The sequence below is a fragment of the Oenanthe melanoleuca genome, chromosome 5 (genome assembly GCF_029582105.1).
Source record: "Oenanthe melanoleuca isolate GR-GAL-2019-014 chromosome 5, OMel1.0, whole genome shotgun sequence".
NCBI classification, from domain to species: Eukaryota; Metazoa; Chordata; class Aves; order Passeriformes; family Muscicapidae; genus Oenanthe; species Oenanthe melanoleuca.
The window spans coordinates 30,508,231-30,527,307 of NC_079339.1; the positions used below are offsets into that span (position 1 = coordinate 30,508,231).

The 19,077-nt window shown below is 37.1% G+C and overlaps 2 protein-coding genes across 2 annotated transcripts in view; one reads left to right on the forward strand and one right to left on the reverse strand.

Annotated features, from left to right (window-relative positions):
- The first annotated feature begins 4,365 nt into the window (after positions 1-4,365).
- Positions 4,366-8,873, forward strand: LOC130253819 (fibrinogen-like protein 1-like protein). Its single transcript, XM_056492739.1, has 3 exons — positions 4,366-4,471; positions 6,198-6,382; positions 7,830-8,873. The coding sequence occupies exons 2-3, from the start codon at positions 6,235-6,237 to the stop codon at positions 8,528-8,530; spliced, it is 849 nt and encodes a 282-aa protein (XP_056348714.1). The 5' UTR covers positions 4,366-4,471; positions 6,198-6,234; the 3' UTR covers positions 8,531-8,873.
- Positions 8,874-12,809: 3,936 nt separating this feature from the next.
- The window catches only part of CHRM5 (cholinergic receptor muscarinic 5), a 47,396-nt gene continuing 41,128 nt past the window's right edge, over positions 12,810-19,077 (reverse strand). The window contains exon 2 of the mRNA XM_056492740.1: positions 12,810-17,173. Coding sequence (XP_056348715.1) covers positions 15,504-17,090 — 1,587 coding nt within the window. The 5' untranslated portion in view covers positions 17,091-17,173 and the 3' untranslated portion in view covers positions 12,810-15,503. The remainder of the gene's footprint in view (positions 17,174-19,077) is intronic.

The following is a 19,077-nucleotide window of genomic DNA, read 5'->3' on the forward strand; positions in this document are numbered from 1 at the left end:
GTACTTGAGGTAAAACTGGTGCATTCAGATGGAAAACAATTTCAACTTACTGATTTCACTAGATGTGTTTACCTAGATAGGTAGTGTTCAAAATATGACTCAGAGTTTGACTCATACTTTGCAATATGGCAAATCTGGATCAGATCTGGGATGCTAGTTACTTTTAAGGTTGATTTTCTCTGAAGTCCAGAGAGTTGATGAAGTGCTGGTTGTTTTGGTGGTCTCTAGTCAACCTCACTTTGATCAGAATTATCACCAGCATCAGTCCAGTCATATTGTATCTAGCCAGTATTAAAAATCTCCAAGTACAGAGGTCCCACAACCCATTGTGAAACTTTTTCCCCCAATCCTCTGCTCCAGGTGAACAATCTTTCCCAAGTGTCCAGTTTGAACTTCCAAGTCCCAGGTTGTGGCCATTGGACCATGTTGTTGATAGACTATGGGATGAATCATGCTAAAAGCCTGGTGAGATTTGGGTGAATGGTGACATGCAGAGGAGCTCTAGTTAGCATAGTCAGTGAAAACTGGAAGACACAAACTTCCCTGCTCCTAAGGTTATCAAAAGGATTAGACCATTGTCCCTGGTGTGAAACCCAAATAAAAACACCAGAGCTCCTGGCACAGTGAAGTGCTGCCTACAGGGGATTTGCTGTGGGATGCAGGTGAAAGGGGACTTTGAAATTGTTTAAAGGTTATTATGGGATACTTTTAATGGGACTCTGGGAGCATGCAGAACTTTCTATGAAATATTTAGTGAAAGGACCAAAGGTCAGAAAAGGAGGGATCCATGTAGCAAGGAAGAACAAACCTGGTTTGATTTCTTTCTTGACTGGTCTTTGCTGGCTGCTTTTTATCACCTTATCACCTTTTTTTTTTTTTTTTTTTTTTTTTTTTTTAATGGTTTTCTTATTTTCTGTGTTTTGAAAGATATCTTACTCTTCTTTATTTTGCTTAGCTTTTTCCCCTTTTTAAAAGATAGGCCCAATGAAATCCCCTGGGACCTGCATTTCTTTGAAAATATAACTGTAAATGGTTCAGAGAGGACTTTTGCTAGATGGTAAGGAACATACAGAATTTTATCTGTCCTTGCCAATTTGAAAATATTTAACTACTTCAATTTTTTGAGATTTTTTTTAGTTAATCTGGCCTCCAGTCCTACTCTTCCATTAAAATTAATTTCATTAAGTATCTGGCCTCTACTTATGAAGTCTGCAACAAAAAAAATCTGTGCCATTTGCCCTTCTCCCTCACAAAATAATGGGGTTTTGGGTTTAACCTCTTTTTATGTCTCTTTACCAAATATTTGTTGGGTTTTTATGTCCCTTGACAGCAGTAACCTTTTAAATCTTAACCTCTAATTTTATAATGAGCAGTTTTTGTATTATCTCTGTATGCTCTTAGGATATGTCTCTTGACTCCAGTTGCTTACATAACTTCATTCTGACTTTCAAATTTTTAAAGAACTTTTTAGCCAGACCTTTTGCACTCTTACTAAGGTTGCTGTCCTTCATGAGAAATAGTTTGTCATTTCATCTACATTATAGTAGATTTTATTAATTGCAAGCCTGCTCAAAAAGCCTGTCTCTCTCAGACTCTTAGCACGAGAGGACAGAAGATGGTTGCCTGTTTATTGGTCTGCCTTTTTTTTTTTTTTTTTTTATATATTGTCCTTACAGTGCTGCACATACTTTTCCTCAGAATCATTAATTCTACTATCTTAAGATAGGTGTCACCTAATTGGCATTCCATGCAAGTATTCTCCAACAATTTTCACCTGCAGTGTTTGGATCTGGCAATTTTTGCCACCTTTAGAATAAAAAAATCAATTGCTAGATGTTTCCTATCACACTGTTTTTCAAAGCTACTTGAGTAACTTAAGTTTTTCATTGCCACCAGTCCTAACTGTCACCTAACCAAGCAGTTATTTTCCAGCATCTTCCATGATGATGGTTTTGATTGTATTTTTCAAGTTAGGTCAGTGTTTTTATCAAAAGCAAACCCTCTTCAATTCTGTTAAGCTTCTGCACCCTTGGAATTTAGTCTTGGGTTCAGCAGAAAGATACCAAGAATAGGTCCTCAGTATTTACTTCAGTTCTTAAAATATTTTTGTAAGAAATATCAATAAATTTGCTAAACATTTGAAAAGTCAAATGTTTCTAAGGGTGTAGCATTTGTTCTGTTTTACATTCAGTCAGAATGTGTAAAAAGAGATTTAAAATTTCTATTGAAAATAGCCTTATGTGCCATGTATTCCAGCAGTTAATAACTGCTTTCTGCATTGTCAGACAAAACACACACTTCATATGCCAATGCCAGCTCATGAGTTCAAGAACAAGTTAAAGCTGTTATGAACATTTTTTTTGTTATTGATCCTATGCAAAAATACCAAAGTGCATTTAGCCAAGGCTGCAAAGCAATTCAAAATCACTCAAAGCTGCCGAAGTATTTCCACAGCCTGGTTTTGTTGTTTGGTGGGGCTTTGTTGATTTGTTTGTTTTCCCAAAGCAACCACTTGTGCTGTGTGCCCGTGAAACTTCTTGTGGGAAAGATACTCAGTGAGCCCTTTGTTATGTGTTTTGTCATGTCAGAACTTTACCTCTTGTGTTCCTCAATAAAATGAACAACTTTTTTACATGTAAGTTGGCATTTTTCATGCTTCTGGCAACCATATAAATCCATAAATCACCCATGTCAATCCTTTTGAAGGTCCTGGATATTCAAGTTGCCAGCCTGTGTCAAAGCCTTTCCCACAATGACAGGGTCCTCCTTGGGCAGAGAGGGCGATTAGGAAATTTTAATTGCTTTTTAAAAATTTCATCTGCAAAAATAGATGCATTTCTGAGCATGAGAGAATGAATGCTGATGCCCTTCTCTCTTCTAATTAAACACTTCCCACTCCATTTCTGCTCTGCCAGCTCAGATGAAAGTTTGAAATCAACAAAGAAGCAAACAGCAAGAAAGTAAAGAAAAATGGAAAGATGGGAGAGGAGATAAACAGTGATGAAATACACAGGAATCAAAGGCACCAAAGATGCACCTCAATTTATGTCAGGGTGATGAGAGGCCCATCAATAAATACCACTAGAGCCAATGGTGTTTTTCAGAGTGTATCTAAATGGACAGAATGGAAAGGTACCTTCCCCTACCTTTTCTTAGCATAGTATTTCAGCAAGATCAGTATATGTTCAAAGCAATTTTATATTTCATAAGCTACCATACAGTATTTTTATGCCTTAGACAAGGCTTGTAATACTTGTTACCAGCCATAAATTAGATATTGTCAAACACACAAATATCAGAAATTCCCTGAACTTCATAATGCTAAAAGCAGAGAATATGTATTCTTAAACTTTTCCCTGTAGCTCTACTACTGATCAGTGTCAGGGAGAAGGTACTGTTCTGACTCCCTGTGGACATTCTCTTGTGTAATAGATTGCTTGTACTTTAAAAAGGAAGAGAAAGATCACTGAGTTTTAGATGTTACAAGCAAATATTTCCTAAAACATTTGCTGTGGGTATTGATTTAATTGTACATGAAATACAAACCCTCACTGAAGATGAATTATTGAAGAACAGAAATTATGACTTGATATGAATCCTGAAGTAGAGCTTGCACAGGCCTTAAATGTTCCATCAATTTTAATTTTGATTTGTTTCTAGGACGGAGTCTGATCAAAGCAGGTCACAGGGTGGATCAGGGAGCTCAAGAACTTAAGTGTTGTCTAATCTTTGAAAGGGTAAATGTAGATTAGACATCACCTAAAGGCTGTGCAGACAGGCAGTAGAACTTTCAGATATATACATAGCAATAATCCATTTATTTAGTTTGTGACGGTTTTGATCTGAGTTAATGTTAACTAACTCTTGTTAATCCACATAAACTAAAATAGAAACCTGTTGACCAGCCTGTTCTGCTTTTATTTGCTGTATTTGTAGAGCTCTCAGACACTGTTTCTGATTCATTCACATTAAAACGTGAAGTAACAACACAGTTTATAGTTGCATTGTTCCTAATACTTAAAATTCAGGTCATCTCTGTGCAATTTAAATGTGACCACATTTCAGTAGAGCTCTGAGTTAATTCATCCATGCAAAATGGCATAGTAAATTTTAGCATCTGCCTGTGTCTATTTAAGCAACATAATTTACTAGACTAAAATTTATTCATGACTCTCCACCACTATTGGTTAATAAAGGACATAAAATTTAATTTAATTACTATGTCATTTTAATCATTATGGAAGAATTTTGTACTTTATGATTCATACATACTTAATTGCAAGTATAATATGTCAGAGCAAAGTCCAGCAGATTAGGCACAGTGTGAAATGAGGAATTGCAAAATGCAGTTTTGCTGCATTTGAGATAGCACATTGGATCTGATTTATTCACCTGGACTTGAGTAGCAGGCAAAGTACAACTGTAGAGAGTGAGCTCATTCCTGATCTTTGCCAGTCTTCACCTGGAAAAGGTAAGGTGCCTGCCCAGTGCTGTGTTCCTTGGGTGCTTTCTTAGTAATTTTTAATACCTATTTCTATTCAGGAATTAAATTGATCTTTAAATCAATTTTCAATTTTTATGCATAAATATAAGTGAAGAAGAAAAGTTTACTCCTTCAAAAACATGAAGAGAAAAACAAAACAGTTAAAAAAATATCTCCAGATCCAAGTTCATGCAAAATTTCATGAAAATCAAAATTTGGACTAGGGTTTGATTTAAAATAATTTATAATTTAATAGTTCATAATAGCAACAATAATCAAAGATTTCAGGAAAAATTATACATGACAGTAGAAAATATAAGTACAGCAAAATTTAAATGCTTAAAGGGAAGCACTGTGCCAAATTTCATGGAAGGTAATTTTCCAGTTTATTATGATCCCATTTGCATAAAAGGCAAATTATGTTTTAATAGTAAATCATAGTTATTACTGAATAGTTTAAGGCAGAATAGAAAACTCTGGTTTGCTGGCAGGTAGAAAAATTAACTCTCAAACCTGAACATTATTACAATGATTTATCTTGGCCATTTTTTTAAAAATGTACTGAATTTTTTCATGTTGGAAAACTGTTTGCTGAATCTGCTGCTAAGTCATTAGATTTATAAGGAATGTGGCTTTGTTACAATATAAGCCAGTGTGGAGAAGAGTTCTGGCCTCTGCAGACTTTGTGCTGATGCTGGCAGGAAATAAGCCCTGAGCAAAGAGCTTTTTTGATAGATCTATTTTCTGCCTTCAGCAAACCCCAGTCCTTAAAAAAAAAAGAGGAAAAAAAACACCAAAAACAAAACAAAACATAAAAAACCCCCAAAAAACCCCAAAAAACATTAAAAGAGTTTGGTTAGAGTCTAAGTAAATGTTTCCTTTGAGAGCATAAGAAACATTTATTTACCTGATTCATTCTAAGCTGTTGGCAGAAAGTCCTCTTCAGAGAATCTGGGATTTGCCTAAGTGAGGACCACAGAATTTTGTCCAGTAATAGCCTAAGCCTTCTTCTGTACTGAATGAAGTATTAATAGACATGTACCCCAAAAGGTGGATAAAAGGAGGCTCAAAGCTCTTTCAGTTCAGTGTATTGAATCCTTGTGGATTTGCTTTGTTTACTGAACTTCTTTATTTGAAATCTGATTGAAACCTGTGACCTGTTATGACCAGCTACTTCAATCAAAAAAGCACAGTTCAGGTTAAGTGAGCTCCCCAGTGCATGGAAACCTTTCCAGCACTAGGAAAGCCATGTCTCTGAGTACTGTTTGAGCTACAGACAGTCAGCAGAGCTAATATTACTGTTTCTGTCCCTTCAACCATTGCTGTCTCTATTTCACTCAGTTTGGATTCAGGGAATAAGAAAAATTCAACTCTGATAATTAAGAGCTGTGCTTTTTCTTTTGTCATTACATGTTTTGGTGGCTTTTTGCCACACTCAAAATTACACTGTGTTTCATTGCCCAGCATGGCACAAGGTGACAGGTGAGAGATGTTCTAAGTGTCTCAGTACAGGGCTCTGTGTCAGAGAAATTAGTGACTTGTCAGAAATGAGCTCTGAGACAGCAGAAAGGGAGAGGTCCTCCAAAGATGGGAGAAGCCAGCTTTGACAGAGGCTTACCGTATTGAAACTTGGTATCTTTAAATCTTCCTCCTTCAGCACCTTTGTACTAGAAGTCATAAACATTGCCATTTTCAGCTCTGGTCTGTGTTACAGTTCTGTATTGCTGCAGGAGGACTGAGGCAGAAGGAAGATGCTATTGAGGAGCTCAGCAGGATTCCTGCTGCTCTTGCTGTCTCAGTGCAGAGTGTCCCTGGGCACCAAAGAGGCAGTGGTCCTGGCTAATGCCCACCTTCTTCCCCAAAAAGACTATGAGAGACTGGAAAACGCCAATGAAAAAGGTACTCATGAAGCAGTGAGTGATGTGGAAGCTTTCTGGGTTTTACTTCATTGCTTTGCTGTAACATTTTCAACCAACGTATTCAAAAGCTAGCCCTGGAAGAATAATTTGCAATATGAACATGTCCTGCCACGAAATCCTGTCTGTAGAAGTTGTTCTATAATGTTCACTGAGAAGGGCAACTGTGAGGGTCACGTGCATATTTCTGGCTTGGACATCACCATATAAATTACTTAAATAATCCTTCATGGCATCATGTTTGGAGTCAACCAGGCTATGTTTACCATGCAAATGTAATTTTTACTGAATTTTTCTCACAGAGATAGTAAAATTTTCAAGTTTTTGTTAAATACAAATTACAAATATTCCATAGCTTAATGACATAAGAACATGACTTTCAATTTTATGCAGATGTGAGTGATTTCAATTCATAAACACATGTCTGAGTAACAGAAAAATGAATACCATTCTTATGTAAAAAAGGAATTCTGTCTCTATAAGTTCATACACATGTAAATGCATATTTAAATAAATTATGTTATGGCTCTTAAGAAACTTCAGAATCAATTGTTAAATTCAGAGCATTGTGCTGAAGTCTCAGAGATGCTTGATATTATACTATAGCAAGAAGTTACCTAAATAAGCATGTTACATTTTTAAAAACACAGTAAATATTTTAGCCCAATAGAGAATGTCAGCCCAAGCCTTATATGCCATTTCTTATTACCCTCTGAGTCTACTGGATAATCAATTAAATGGAAAAGTACTTTAATCTATTTTCCTGGTATTGTTGTTCAGCACTGAACAAAACGTAGTTCCACCTGCAAATCCATGATAAAATTTAGCCTGGAGTTTGAGTGAAAAGAACTCATCCTAAGAAAATCCTCAGATGTTTATAAGATTTGTATTAACAATAAAAATGCTTAATATATCCCTTCTATCAATGAACATATGGCATACATTTCAGAATTTAATACAAGGATATTAGAGGTGCCTGAAGTATAAACTGGTTCAAGAGAAATTAATTTGTTCATTGAGGATAAGACTAGGTCTAGTTATTAAACTCAGATGTCCTACACATGCAGACTGGAAGAACACTGGTGGAAAAGAAATAATCTGTACATACACCTTGGCTTTTCAACCATATTTCTGTCATAAATGCAAAATCATACTTCGGTTGTATGACAGAGTAATAAACCATTTTTTGAATTTCTGAATATTTCCTGCATGTTCCTGCCAGAAATCTTCCCCCTTTAGTTGAATAAATGCCCATCTGCTGCAATGAAGTCAGTCAACATCCAGTCTGAAGAGTCATTCAGTCACTCTAAAGGACAGAGTTCAATTTCTGAAATTTATTATTTGAACAGAATTTATTTTAATTTTTTGTTTGGTTTGTTTTTGATTTTGTTTTTTGTTTTTGTGGTTTTTGTATGTTTTTTTTTCCTCAGACTACCCAAGGGATTGTTTTGAGATTTTCCAGCATTCCAAAGGAAATTCCAGAGATGGCCTTTATATCATCCAGCCAAAAGAAGAACCAATTGTTGTCTTTTGTAACATGCAGGATGGTGGGTGGACAGTAATCCAGCACATCACAGTCAACAGTACTGTCGACTTTGACAGGACCTGGCAGGACTACAAGTATGGATTTGGCTCTGTTCATGAGAACCACTGGTTAGGAAATGAATACATGCACCAGTTAACTGGCAGCTCAGTGCAGTACATACTTGGAGTTAAACTTGTAAATCTAAATGCTGAAGTGAAATGGGGGCAGTATGAGCCATTCCTGATCGAGGGGGAAGAGTCTCAATACCGAATCAGGGTTGGTCTGTACAAAGGCAACGCCACTGATGCTCTGACCCTGGACACAGAAGCTTATCTCCATGACAACCAGAAGTTCACCACCAAGGACAGGGACAACGACAATTACTTTATGAATTGTGCCAAGCTGGAACTGAATGGGATTCCCGGGGGAGGCTGGTGGTACGACGCGTGCGCCGGCGCCAACCTGAACCGCAGGAACGTGCTCTACTGGCAAAAGGACTGCAACAAGCAGCGCCCCTGCAAGTTTGCATGGATGATGGTCAAGCCCATCGAGCACCACCAGTCATACCCTGCCAAGGCCTGCCCCTGTCAGAAGGTTGAACTGTAGACAAGCCATGCCTATGTGACAGGAACATGGATTTTTTCTCAAGTGACAGAAGTGAACTCACTGGCTGAGTAATTACCCTAAGTAACCATGACTGAAAATTTAAACTGGGCTTCTGCAAGGGCTTTATGATGACAAAATGTCCAGGACTGGAACATTTCACAGAAATTTGCCAACCACACAAGTGAGAAACTGTCAGAAACTGAGGCCTTGACCACAAGATTTAAGTAATCAGAAGATTTAAATAATTCATTTTATACTATTTTAGCCATAAGAAAAGTCCGGTATGAAATCCATGATATGATGTCTTGTACAATATATTCACGAATAAAAATCCATTTCAGAAGGTTTTGCTCTGGTGTCAATGTCCATGATTGACTGCACATCTATAATTGCACATCTTCATATATCATGCAGGGAGGATGTTTCCAGTTATATACCTACATTTACAAAATACATATTCAAGAGTATTGTGTACCGTAGGGCTCCAACAGGCCTTTTCTTTATAGCTTTAGTGAATGGTATTTTAATATTAAAAACTGGAATTAACCTCATCTCCCATGGCTTCTTTCTCCCTTCACTGACTCTTCTTTTATCTCTACTTTTTAATGATCCCATACACAGTGAAGTATTCAGCACAGACTTTTCTGCCTTCATTTTAGAGCACATTGTCAGCTTTCCCATCCAAAGCCACTGATCCAAAGCTTACAACCCCTCTGAATTTTTCCCCCAAGAAACTCAGTGAATACATTTTTTAAGAGATCAAATTGATATTGCAGTGGTTGATTTACTCCTCCATTTTCTCCCTGAAGATTATTCCACTTTATTTACCATTTTTTGACTGTTACTTCTCCCTGTTTTCCATGCTGTGCTTCATCTTTTTCTGTTTTTAATACCACTGTGAGAAGAGAATGTTGTCTTTATTTCACAATTAATAGTTTCAATTGTTTTAGTACTCAACCTTGATATCAATTAAACAGTGCCTTTTTTCTAATCATAAAATAAAATTGAATTGAATTATAAATTATTCTGTTATAAAATAATAAACAAAAGGATTTCAATATTTATAACCTTGAGGACCTTGTTTACTTATACCACTGTTTGAGTTGCTTCATACAATTGTCAGAATAATAATTAGATTATCATGTATGTTTTCTTAGATATTTCAGCTAAAGAAACTCCACCAACAGATACTGTCAAAGTCTTGATTTTTAATTTAAAATAATATTTATAGTTTTCATGAAAATTGCTTCAGAAAATAAATCCTGTTGTGTTTTGAAAGGACCAAAACTGTCACGATTGCTTAAGATGAGGAACTATTTTGGAAGCAGAAAAGATGAGAAAACAATTTTTATTCTGCTTGATGCATTGCAGCATTTTCAGAAAGAGATACAGCTATGTGATGTGGGTGAAGCCAACACAGCACACATGCCAATTATGCAGCATCTGATTTTTTCCCCCTGAATTTGTGTTCAAAGACAGAAGTGTGATAGGGAAGAAATGGTTAGTACCATTTCTTAGTACCAGGTTAGTACCTGAATTGAATTTATATAATTGAGTCACTGAGTCACTTTAATGTGCATAATTCTATCAGGATGCCTCTAAAGTTGTGATGAGGATGCAAGAAAATCACCTGAGTGCTGCCAGTCTCACATAGCTTTTGTTAGAATTCCTGGCCATATAGCCAGATGCTCACACACCTTCCAAAAATATGTTCTTAATAACCTTGACATGCAGCATGGAAGGGAGAGTCCACAGGCTGCATCTGATCAAAAGAGGCAGGTAACCTGCTCTGCAGCACACCCTTAGCTTGTTTTAGAGGATTTTGGAGGTAAGGACTCTGCAAATAAGCTGTATGAATAACTTGGGCACCAGCAGACCAAATCCAGACCAGTTCTAGAGGGACTCCAGTATTAAGTGGAGCCTTACAAACCTTTGCACTGAATTCCAGTACAACAATTAGATTTAAAATGTAATAAAAACTCAAAACAAGAAGTCTACCAGCAAAATCCTGAGACATTTAATTGAACTCAGAGACTGAGCTATATTCCACATTTCTAAACTAAGTATGGATGGAAATGACTACTGAGGCTGGCTTAGGGACTAAGTACTGGATGAAAATAACTAAGAATATTCTAAAACACCCACCAGCATGGAAACTTCAGAAGATTAACTTTACTTCATAATTCCTTAGCAAAAGACTATCTTAACTGAACAGATTTTTTCTCTTCCATTGCTGAGCCTTTATCACCAGAGACCCAGAACAATGTTGAAGGCATCTGGCCTTCATCACTGAATCGGTGAAATCACAGACTGAAACGTGGGGGTTTCTATTCTACCCACTCCTAAGTTCTTTTGCCAATCTCATTTCTCCTACGCTCTCTCTCTCAGCCTTTCCTGATTTCACTGCCTCCTCCAGTATAGGAAGGAAGGAGGGTCTTCCCAGTAGCAGCTGCTGAAACAAATTTATTTGGTCAAATAAATGCCCTTCCAAAATGAGTAAGTGACAAGGTCTAGAGCAAAAAGGTTTGAGCCCTAAGCACCTGTGAATGTGAGGCATGTTCCTGTAACCATGCAATCTCCTAACAATAGCACTGAAATAGTTTTCCTTACCTCTGCTACTTTGCATTTCACCTTATACTGTCAACTGCAGGAAATGTAAACACACTCTCACATACAATATCACATTAATCAGCTCAGAATTTATTTATTATTTGTCTGTAAAAAAAAATTCAAATTTCATATGAGAAAGTGCTTGCTTTTGTTTCTGATTTCCCAGACTTCCAGGTAACCTTATTTTTTATGTGATAACCATAGATTTAAAAGTATGACAAAGTGGTTTTAGGGGCTAGCTGACTAATGTTGTTAATTTATTGGTGCAATACACTGCATGAAAAAATTAGCTACTTTAGCTGCACGGCCTCATTATCTCCTACTAGAATTAACAAGCAGTTCTTCAGGCACTCTCATGTCTTTTGTGTTCCAGAAGGCATCAGGCCACAGTCAGAGTGGGGGGATACAGAGCTGAATCCAGCCGTGTTCCACAGCTGGAATCCTCCACTCTGCCCTCTCTCCACTCTTCCTCCTACAGCTACCTGATGAATTGCACTCTAAGGGAGGCCCTATGGGCAGCACACACAAAAACAACTATCTGACCTCCACTATGTCTAGCTGCATGTGAGGATTAAAAGATATTTCAGCCTCTATCTTGGCTTTGTAATCCATTGTAATTCATTGCAATCAGTAAAACTCCCCCAGTGTAAGAGGTCTACAGAAACAGAAGCAATCAGCAACCAGGGTCTGGAGGAGGACCTGTTGAGAAGAAAACTTCTGAAGGATTTAAAATGTTTGGCTTATTTGAGGAGGACTGACTTTGGTATATCAGTAGATACATGAAGAAACTAGCGACATTTAGTGACCAATGGCAAAAATATTGAATAAAAGATAGTGATTTTAGGGAGTGTAATGAAGACTGAAATTCCTTAATCATGAAACAATACATTTACCAAGATGGAAAAAACAATTTTAACACTATTCCTTTCTGAAACCATTAATAGTCATAGATTATCTCCTGTTTTACAATATGACATTATCAATTTTTAATTGTTTTAACTATTTATGGGGTAACTATTAATAAATCATAAACAAGAAGCTTATTAAATCTTAAGGTTTTATGAGAGTCAACTGTCAACTGTATGTGGAAGAACATTTCTTAGAGAGTTCAAAAGGCAGCAATAGAGATTTGGAGGAGACCACATAAGAAACAGTGGCCTCTTACTGTCTGGGTAAAGCCAAATAGTAAAGTGAAAAGACACAATATCCTTTTTCTAGAGTTAAGGTTTAGCCTGTGTTTCCAAACAGAGAAGCCACTGACTACCCAGCAGCTGCAGGAGCATTACAGGAGCTGTCCTTTGAAAAGGTCTTCACTCTAAGTAATCTCACAAAGTGCACAACTGTATTCAGGTGTTCTACATCTGTTTAAAAATTCTGGGAACTCTTACAAGTATTTATCTACAAATGTAAATTATATTTGCAAAAAATGAATATTAGTTGATAAATTGTGGGGATCTGGAATATGTAGGGTGCTGGCATATATGAAAAGGGAGAGACAAAAATCATACCCCCAGTTTGTGGGAAAATTCAATACTTGAAAATATAAAAGGTGCTGGGTCTCTGAAAAGCTTAGTTAGGGATGTGTATGTATGCATCTGTATTGATGATACATATATACCTATATATATCTGTATGTGTATGAAATTATGTACAACCAAAATGTAGTTTTACAAAAAACATTTCATTAGTCCATGACAATAATCAATTACAGGATCAGTAGAAATGTCATTAAAAGGACAGATAACAAGATAACAAGATTGTCCTACACTGCAAAAATCCCACAACACTTTTTAAAGGTACAAAATACAATCAAGTATTAACTGATACTCTGATGAGGACCACATTTGTCTTTCTGTGGTTTTAATTTTTTTAAGAATAAGCATCCTACATAACAATGAAGTAACACACAACCTCTTTATATAATTCTTGATATTTACAATGTACTCATGTGTGGCCATGTAATCTCTCAAATGGTTAGGTGCTAGCAGCATTATTTGAGCACATATTTCACAATTACATTGAACCAACATTGTTGCATTCATCACTGTGTATTCCAATACATTTACTGAGCAGAGAGTCCATAAACATTTACAGAACATTCTTGATCAACAGAAGTCAAAAACAACAAAAAAATACTCCATTTAATTTCAGTAAGAGCCAATGCTTCATTTCAAGAATAACAGAGCAGCTAGCAGGAATTGTAACTACCTCATAAATTTTGCCTTTAACTACAGCTTTTAGGAGAGACACATTCGTTTGCTAAAAATCAAACATAGTTTATTGAATGACTGGTCTAATTTAATATAAAATAAACCTATCCTAATAACCAATTTGAACATACTTAATCTACACAGGAAAAGCTCTGGATACTAACAGAAGAAAGCTGACAAAAGAGTTTTATAAAGACCCCTGCTTTCCTTTCATAAGTAATCATAAGCTAATGCACAAAAATAATAGGCCCAGTAGGTGTTTTACAAAATCAATCATGTGAAGTTAGAGTACATATTTTTACATTAGTACATGCTAATCTTTTACTGACAAAATTTTCCCCTGTGGACACTGGGGCTAAAAAATATTAATTACTTGTACTGTGATTGTTGACATGGAGGATTTATCTATCTGTAGGAAAACATTTTGATGGTATGATAATTTAATATGTCATACAAACAATTTCACTGAGAGCAATGGTACATTCATGATGAGTTATACAATCCCTGAAATGTAATGTCCCTGGGTAATGTCACCACTGCAATGTCCCACTAAAGTATAGTAGATATGGTATGAAGATTGTCTCAAACTAATATTCCAGAGTATCTCACTCAGTATTTTGATAGAAAGGCTAGAAGTGAATTTGAACTTAGTGTACACAAAGATCTCTCTCACTTCTCCATAAACATTTTTCTTTAGGACTTCCACACCTCATGATTCCTGTTGCCATTAACTTTGTTTTCTCAGGATGTTTCTTGTTTGTTCCCACCACAAGGAGCCAGGTCACCAGCTCCATTCCACAGGCCTCCTACTGAAGGCAGCCCCTTGCTTGTGAGCACTCACTGGGTCAGTGCTGCAGGCTCCTGCCAGTACAACCCAGACATCAGGCAGCCACAGGCAGTTCAGCTCTGGCACCAAAAGCCCTCTCAAATCTCAGCTACTGGTCAGTCTCAGCTCATAACTAGGCCAGTACAACCCAGTCCCAGAAGCCACAGTCACCAGAGGGGTTGACTCCAGCCACACCCATAGCAGATGTGGTTTTGCTGGACCAAAAGAGTACCTGAAGATAACTCATGTTTCCAAGCACTTGATGTTGACTAGTACTTGTAAAGCTACTTAAAGACAAAGAATACAAAATGTTTTAAATAGTTTTACAGAAACATTAAAAAGTTGCTTAAAAAAATCTTTCCTCTTTAAATGATGCCAGTCCTCTCTCTGTTTATATATAGGTAAATGTTATATAAACTTTTGGAGCAAGGTGTAGTGCAACAATAGAGATTGCAAAAAATGTGTTTTAGATAGACTACGTCCATTATGCTTTACAGCCAGTTCTGATTCGTACCATTGTCACTGTTGAATAAAATTTTAAAATTTCCTTCAGAGGTACTGAGAACTGGAAAAATTCAGAGGTGTCTTCTAACTACCACCATTTTTAGAAATGACATGACTTGCCTAATTGAACAGATATTGGGACTGGCTTCGTCATGTACAAAATCCATTATCTATTTCCTCCACTATAAGCCCTTCCACCTCGAGTCCTTCCTGAGTCTCCACAAGAGTCAGCCTTAAAGTAGAAGTTTTCTCAGTCTTATATCTTCCTATACAGTGTGTGTTCATTTGGACTATTATGAATCTCCCTATCCATTTAGTATTAGGGATGACAGCATTTACCCTTTAGACAGTCTTTGTTTCATCTCACCAGCTGATGGTAAAGCCTCAAAAGAGAAGTAGCACAGGCAGCATTGCTTGGTACATTGGAAACTAAATAAACAATACACTAGCAAAGAACTATAGTAAGAAACAGTTCTGCTCTACAGGGAGGCAGACTGAATGACCTAACCTGATGACTGGATGATCATCCCAGTCTCATTCCTAGTAGTTTTTAGTTTACTCCACCTATTCTTAGGCTGAAAGAAAGGACATAAGACATCAAACACAATAATTGTAATGCAATTCTACTGCATAGTCAAAAACAACCTGTGTTGCTTATAGCAGCCACTGACTTTTTTATCCCAAGCACACTACTTTCATGCAAAATTTAACTTTTCAGCAGATTTTTGTAACCACTAGACACAACAGCAATGGCTTTGAAAAGACAGAATTTACTAGGTTGCATCAATATCTGCATTTCCCCTTATTTCTTATACAGGAACAATTATGGCAGTCTGGTATTGCCTTGCCAGTAGAGTTTCTCTTCCACTTTTTTCTTTTTCCACTGGCAGAAAAGCAGCATTTTAAAAGTCTTCCTGAAAGTTTTATTACAGAGGGCATAACACATGGGGTTAACAGTGCTGTTCACATAGCATAGCCAATATCCAAGGTGCCACAGTGTCAGGGGAATGCAGTCAGAGCAAAATGTGGAAATCAAAACCATGATATTATAGGGAGTCCATGTGATGATAAAAGCCAAAAGAATGGCACTTAAAGTCTGTGCTGCCTTGCGTTCCTTTATAAGAACCATTCGTTTCCTTTTGGTGATTTGGCTATTTATATTTGGATCCATGCTTTTGATGGAAGGCTCCTTTGACAGAGCAGCAGAACAAGGAGTTATTTTTACTTTTCTGCAACCATTGTTGGCTTCCTGGGTGCCATCAGCCTTAACTACCAAACGAAATTTATAGGCCACACATTTTTTACTTTTTTGTACATGTTCTTTGGTAGGTGACAAAAAGTATTTCTGGTTCTCAAAATCACTTTCTTCAGGTTGGTCTTTGACAACAACATCTGTAGTCTCATTATACTCTTCTGCCTTACTTTTAGATGGGCTTTTGTAGGTTACTTGGAAAACTGAGTCAGTGGCAAGTTTATCCTCGTCTTCTGAGGAAGCGTAGCTGCTGCAGGTGGTTAACTGGTCAGCTTTAGCCCAGTCCATACAAGTACTCGCTGCCTGGGACGCCTTCACTGTGGCTGACGTACTCCGACTAGATGAGGACCAAGAAGCCTGACACCTCTCCCTTTTGACTGAGTTTTGTTGCTTGCAACTGAAGCAAGACTTCAGGAGAGTTTTCTGAGGCTTTATTGTCTCAAACTCTGCCACAGACTCTGAGCCCTGCAGTTCAGCGAGGTCCTTGGTGCGTTTCTCCGTCTCTTTATAAATGCGGCAGTACAGAATTGTCATCACAGACACTGGAATGTAAAAAGCAGCAATTGCAGTACCAAAGGTAACAATGGGTTCATTCAGGAACTGTATCTGGCACTCTTCAGGTGGTACTGTTCGTTCACCCACAAAATACTGCCAGCACAATATTACGGGTGCCCACAACATGAAGGAAATTAGCCAAGCCATACCAATCATGATGCCAGCTCTTTTGGGTGTGCGTTTGGCTCTGTAAGTTAAAGGCCTTGTGATGGAAAAATATCTGTCAAAACTGATGACTAGGAGGTTCATCACTGAGGCATTGCTAGCTACATAGTCCAGTGCTAGCCACAGGTCACAGGCAAGGCTTCCAAGAGTCCAATGGCCTATGAGTATATAGGATGTATAAAGGTTCATAGAAAATATCCCAATGATGAGATCTGCACAGGCAAGGCTGAGCAAGTAATAATTGTTGACAGTTTTGAGCTGACTGTTAACCTTAAAGGATATCATCACAAGAATATTTCCCACTATGGTTATTAAGCTTACAATGGCAGTTACAGTGGCAATAGTAATGACTTCCCAGAGGCTATGCCCTTCTAACTGCTTATGGTTGATGGATGAACTGTTTACAACAGTAGAATTGCTGAATAAATTGACTTCCATTCTTGTCCTTGTTGTATTGTCATCAGGACCTTACCACTGTTGCATACTGCTTTCTGTACTCAGAAGCATCCTTTTGGAGATAGCTATAAAGACAAAAGGAAAAAAAATTGGAAAATTTAAGTAGCTCATTCAATAGCACAGATTTCCATTAGTTACCATGCAAACACTAATGAAAAAACTTATCATGCTATTTGTGTTCTCTTTTTGCATTTTGATTGTTATTTCCACAATTGTGAACATAACTAAAACACTCAAATGTACATCCTAGGACAATGTGCTCTGGCATTTTATGACATTTCAAAATGCAATCTAACTATCACTTCATAAGACAATCAACCACTCCAGCTCTTACATTTTGAATACCTTAAGAACCCTCTACATATTATCAAATACAGACATTTAAAACTTCGCTTTGCAGTGGAATAAGACAGTGAGTCACCGTGTTGTTTCCTACAGTATTTAAAATGCATGTCAAGGTTTCAGAAATTATCTTTGAAAAATCTGTAAAAGTCACCAAAAACAGAAAGAGAGTAAGTGAATACTGGGGATACACGGGAGTTAGGAACCACACTGGCATGATGACAGCAAGAAACAAGTAGGTATTAGAAGTGCTTGAGGCAATGGAGGACAATCTTTGAGCAAATGAAGCAGGTGAGGCCAAGAAGATATTAGTGGAAAAAACTCTATTGAGTGATCTAAGGACAGAGGAGACTGATAGGGTTAAGCATGGAAATACAGCCTGGGTAGTTTGGATGAGTGAATGGAAGGACTGAGAACACAGAAGATAAGAAGCAGTAAAAAGTGTAAATTTAGTAACTAACTTCAAATACCAATTTAATACTTGCATAAGCAGCAAAAGGTGAAAACAGGAGCACTCTAATGCATACTGGCCACCGACATCCATTGCTTTCTACATTCCTCATTGCCATTTCTCGTGCCAATGGACCTGTATTAGGCAAAGTTTCTTTCAAATATACCTGCTGGGTTTTGAGTAATTCCATCACATCAAGGTATGCTAATCACTTATTCGATGCTTAGTCTCACTAAACTGTGTAATTTTGAAACAGTCAAATAGTATTCAGTTTTTAAAGTCAGAAATGAAAAATAAATTATTAACAGATTTTTCTACTGGGCTTTTAGCCTGTGTAAAACTGGTATGATCTCTTTTTTTCAAAGCAGACATAGGCTCGGCTAAAATTATCACATGAATCACCTATTAAAGTTCATTTCTAAGTCTTTAAGATTCTCTCTACATCAGATCTCTATTATATGGTCCTCCCTATCCATTCACACCACTTCTCTCTGTTTTCATCTTTCATCCTAACTCTCAGAACATTGTTTTCTTTGGTCTTGGCAAATGTCTTTTATTAACTGCAAGCTTTTACAGCCTATCTCTTTCCCACATCTGTCTTTTATACCAAGTAGTTGTGTCCTGTCTCTCACCAGTTGAATAGAATTTTTTATAGCCACTTGTTGAACTTTCAGAAAATCACTTACTTTTTTTTCATTGTCCTCTTTGTCCAGGGAGGTCACCAACCTTGGAGGTGTTTAAGAGGTGTCTGGATCTGGCACTGGTTTAGAGGTTTAGAGGTTACAGTGGTAGTTTTGGGCTCTGGACTTGATTTTACAGGTCTCTTCCAATCTTGATGCTTCCAACCTACAATTCTATGATTTTTATTTGCTTTTACTGTTTCCTTCACTTTTTTTTCCCTAGGTCTCCAAAATACCCACAGAAGTGTATAATGATTCTACTTCAAACTCTGCTTAAATGGTGATCTCTTGTTGTCATGAAACTGGATAATGGCAAGCTTCCTGATATACTGAGACTTCTGCTTATCATACTTCTCAAGATGGTTCTCCTCCATATGTATGTGTCTGCCATATCCCATTTTATACTTAAATGTTTGTGCATCTGTATTCTGCTTATACACTGAGCCTAATTCAACAGGATTCTAGTTCATGTATAGACCTTGCAGACTAGCAACAA

Bases quoted from the DNA above. Each gene is read 5' to 3' on its own strand.
- LOC130253819 (XM_056492739.1), top strand. From the start codon at position 6,235: ATGCTATTGAGGAGCTCAGCAGGATTCCTGCTGCTCTTGCTGTCTCAG. The intron at 6,383-7,829 runs GTACTCATGAAG...TTTTTTCCTCAG, and splicing joins GGAAAACGCCAATGAAAAAG to ACTACCCAAGGGATTGTTTT.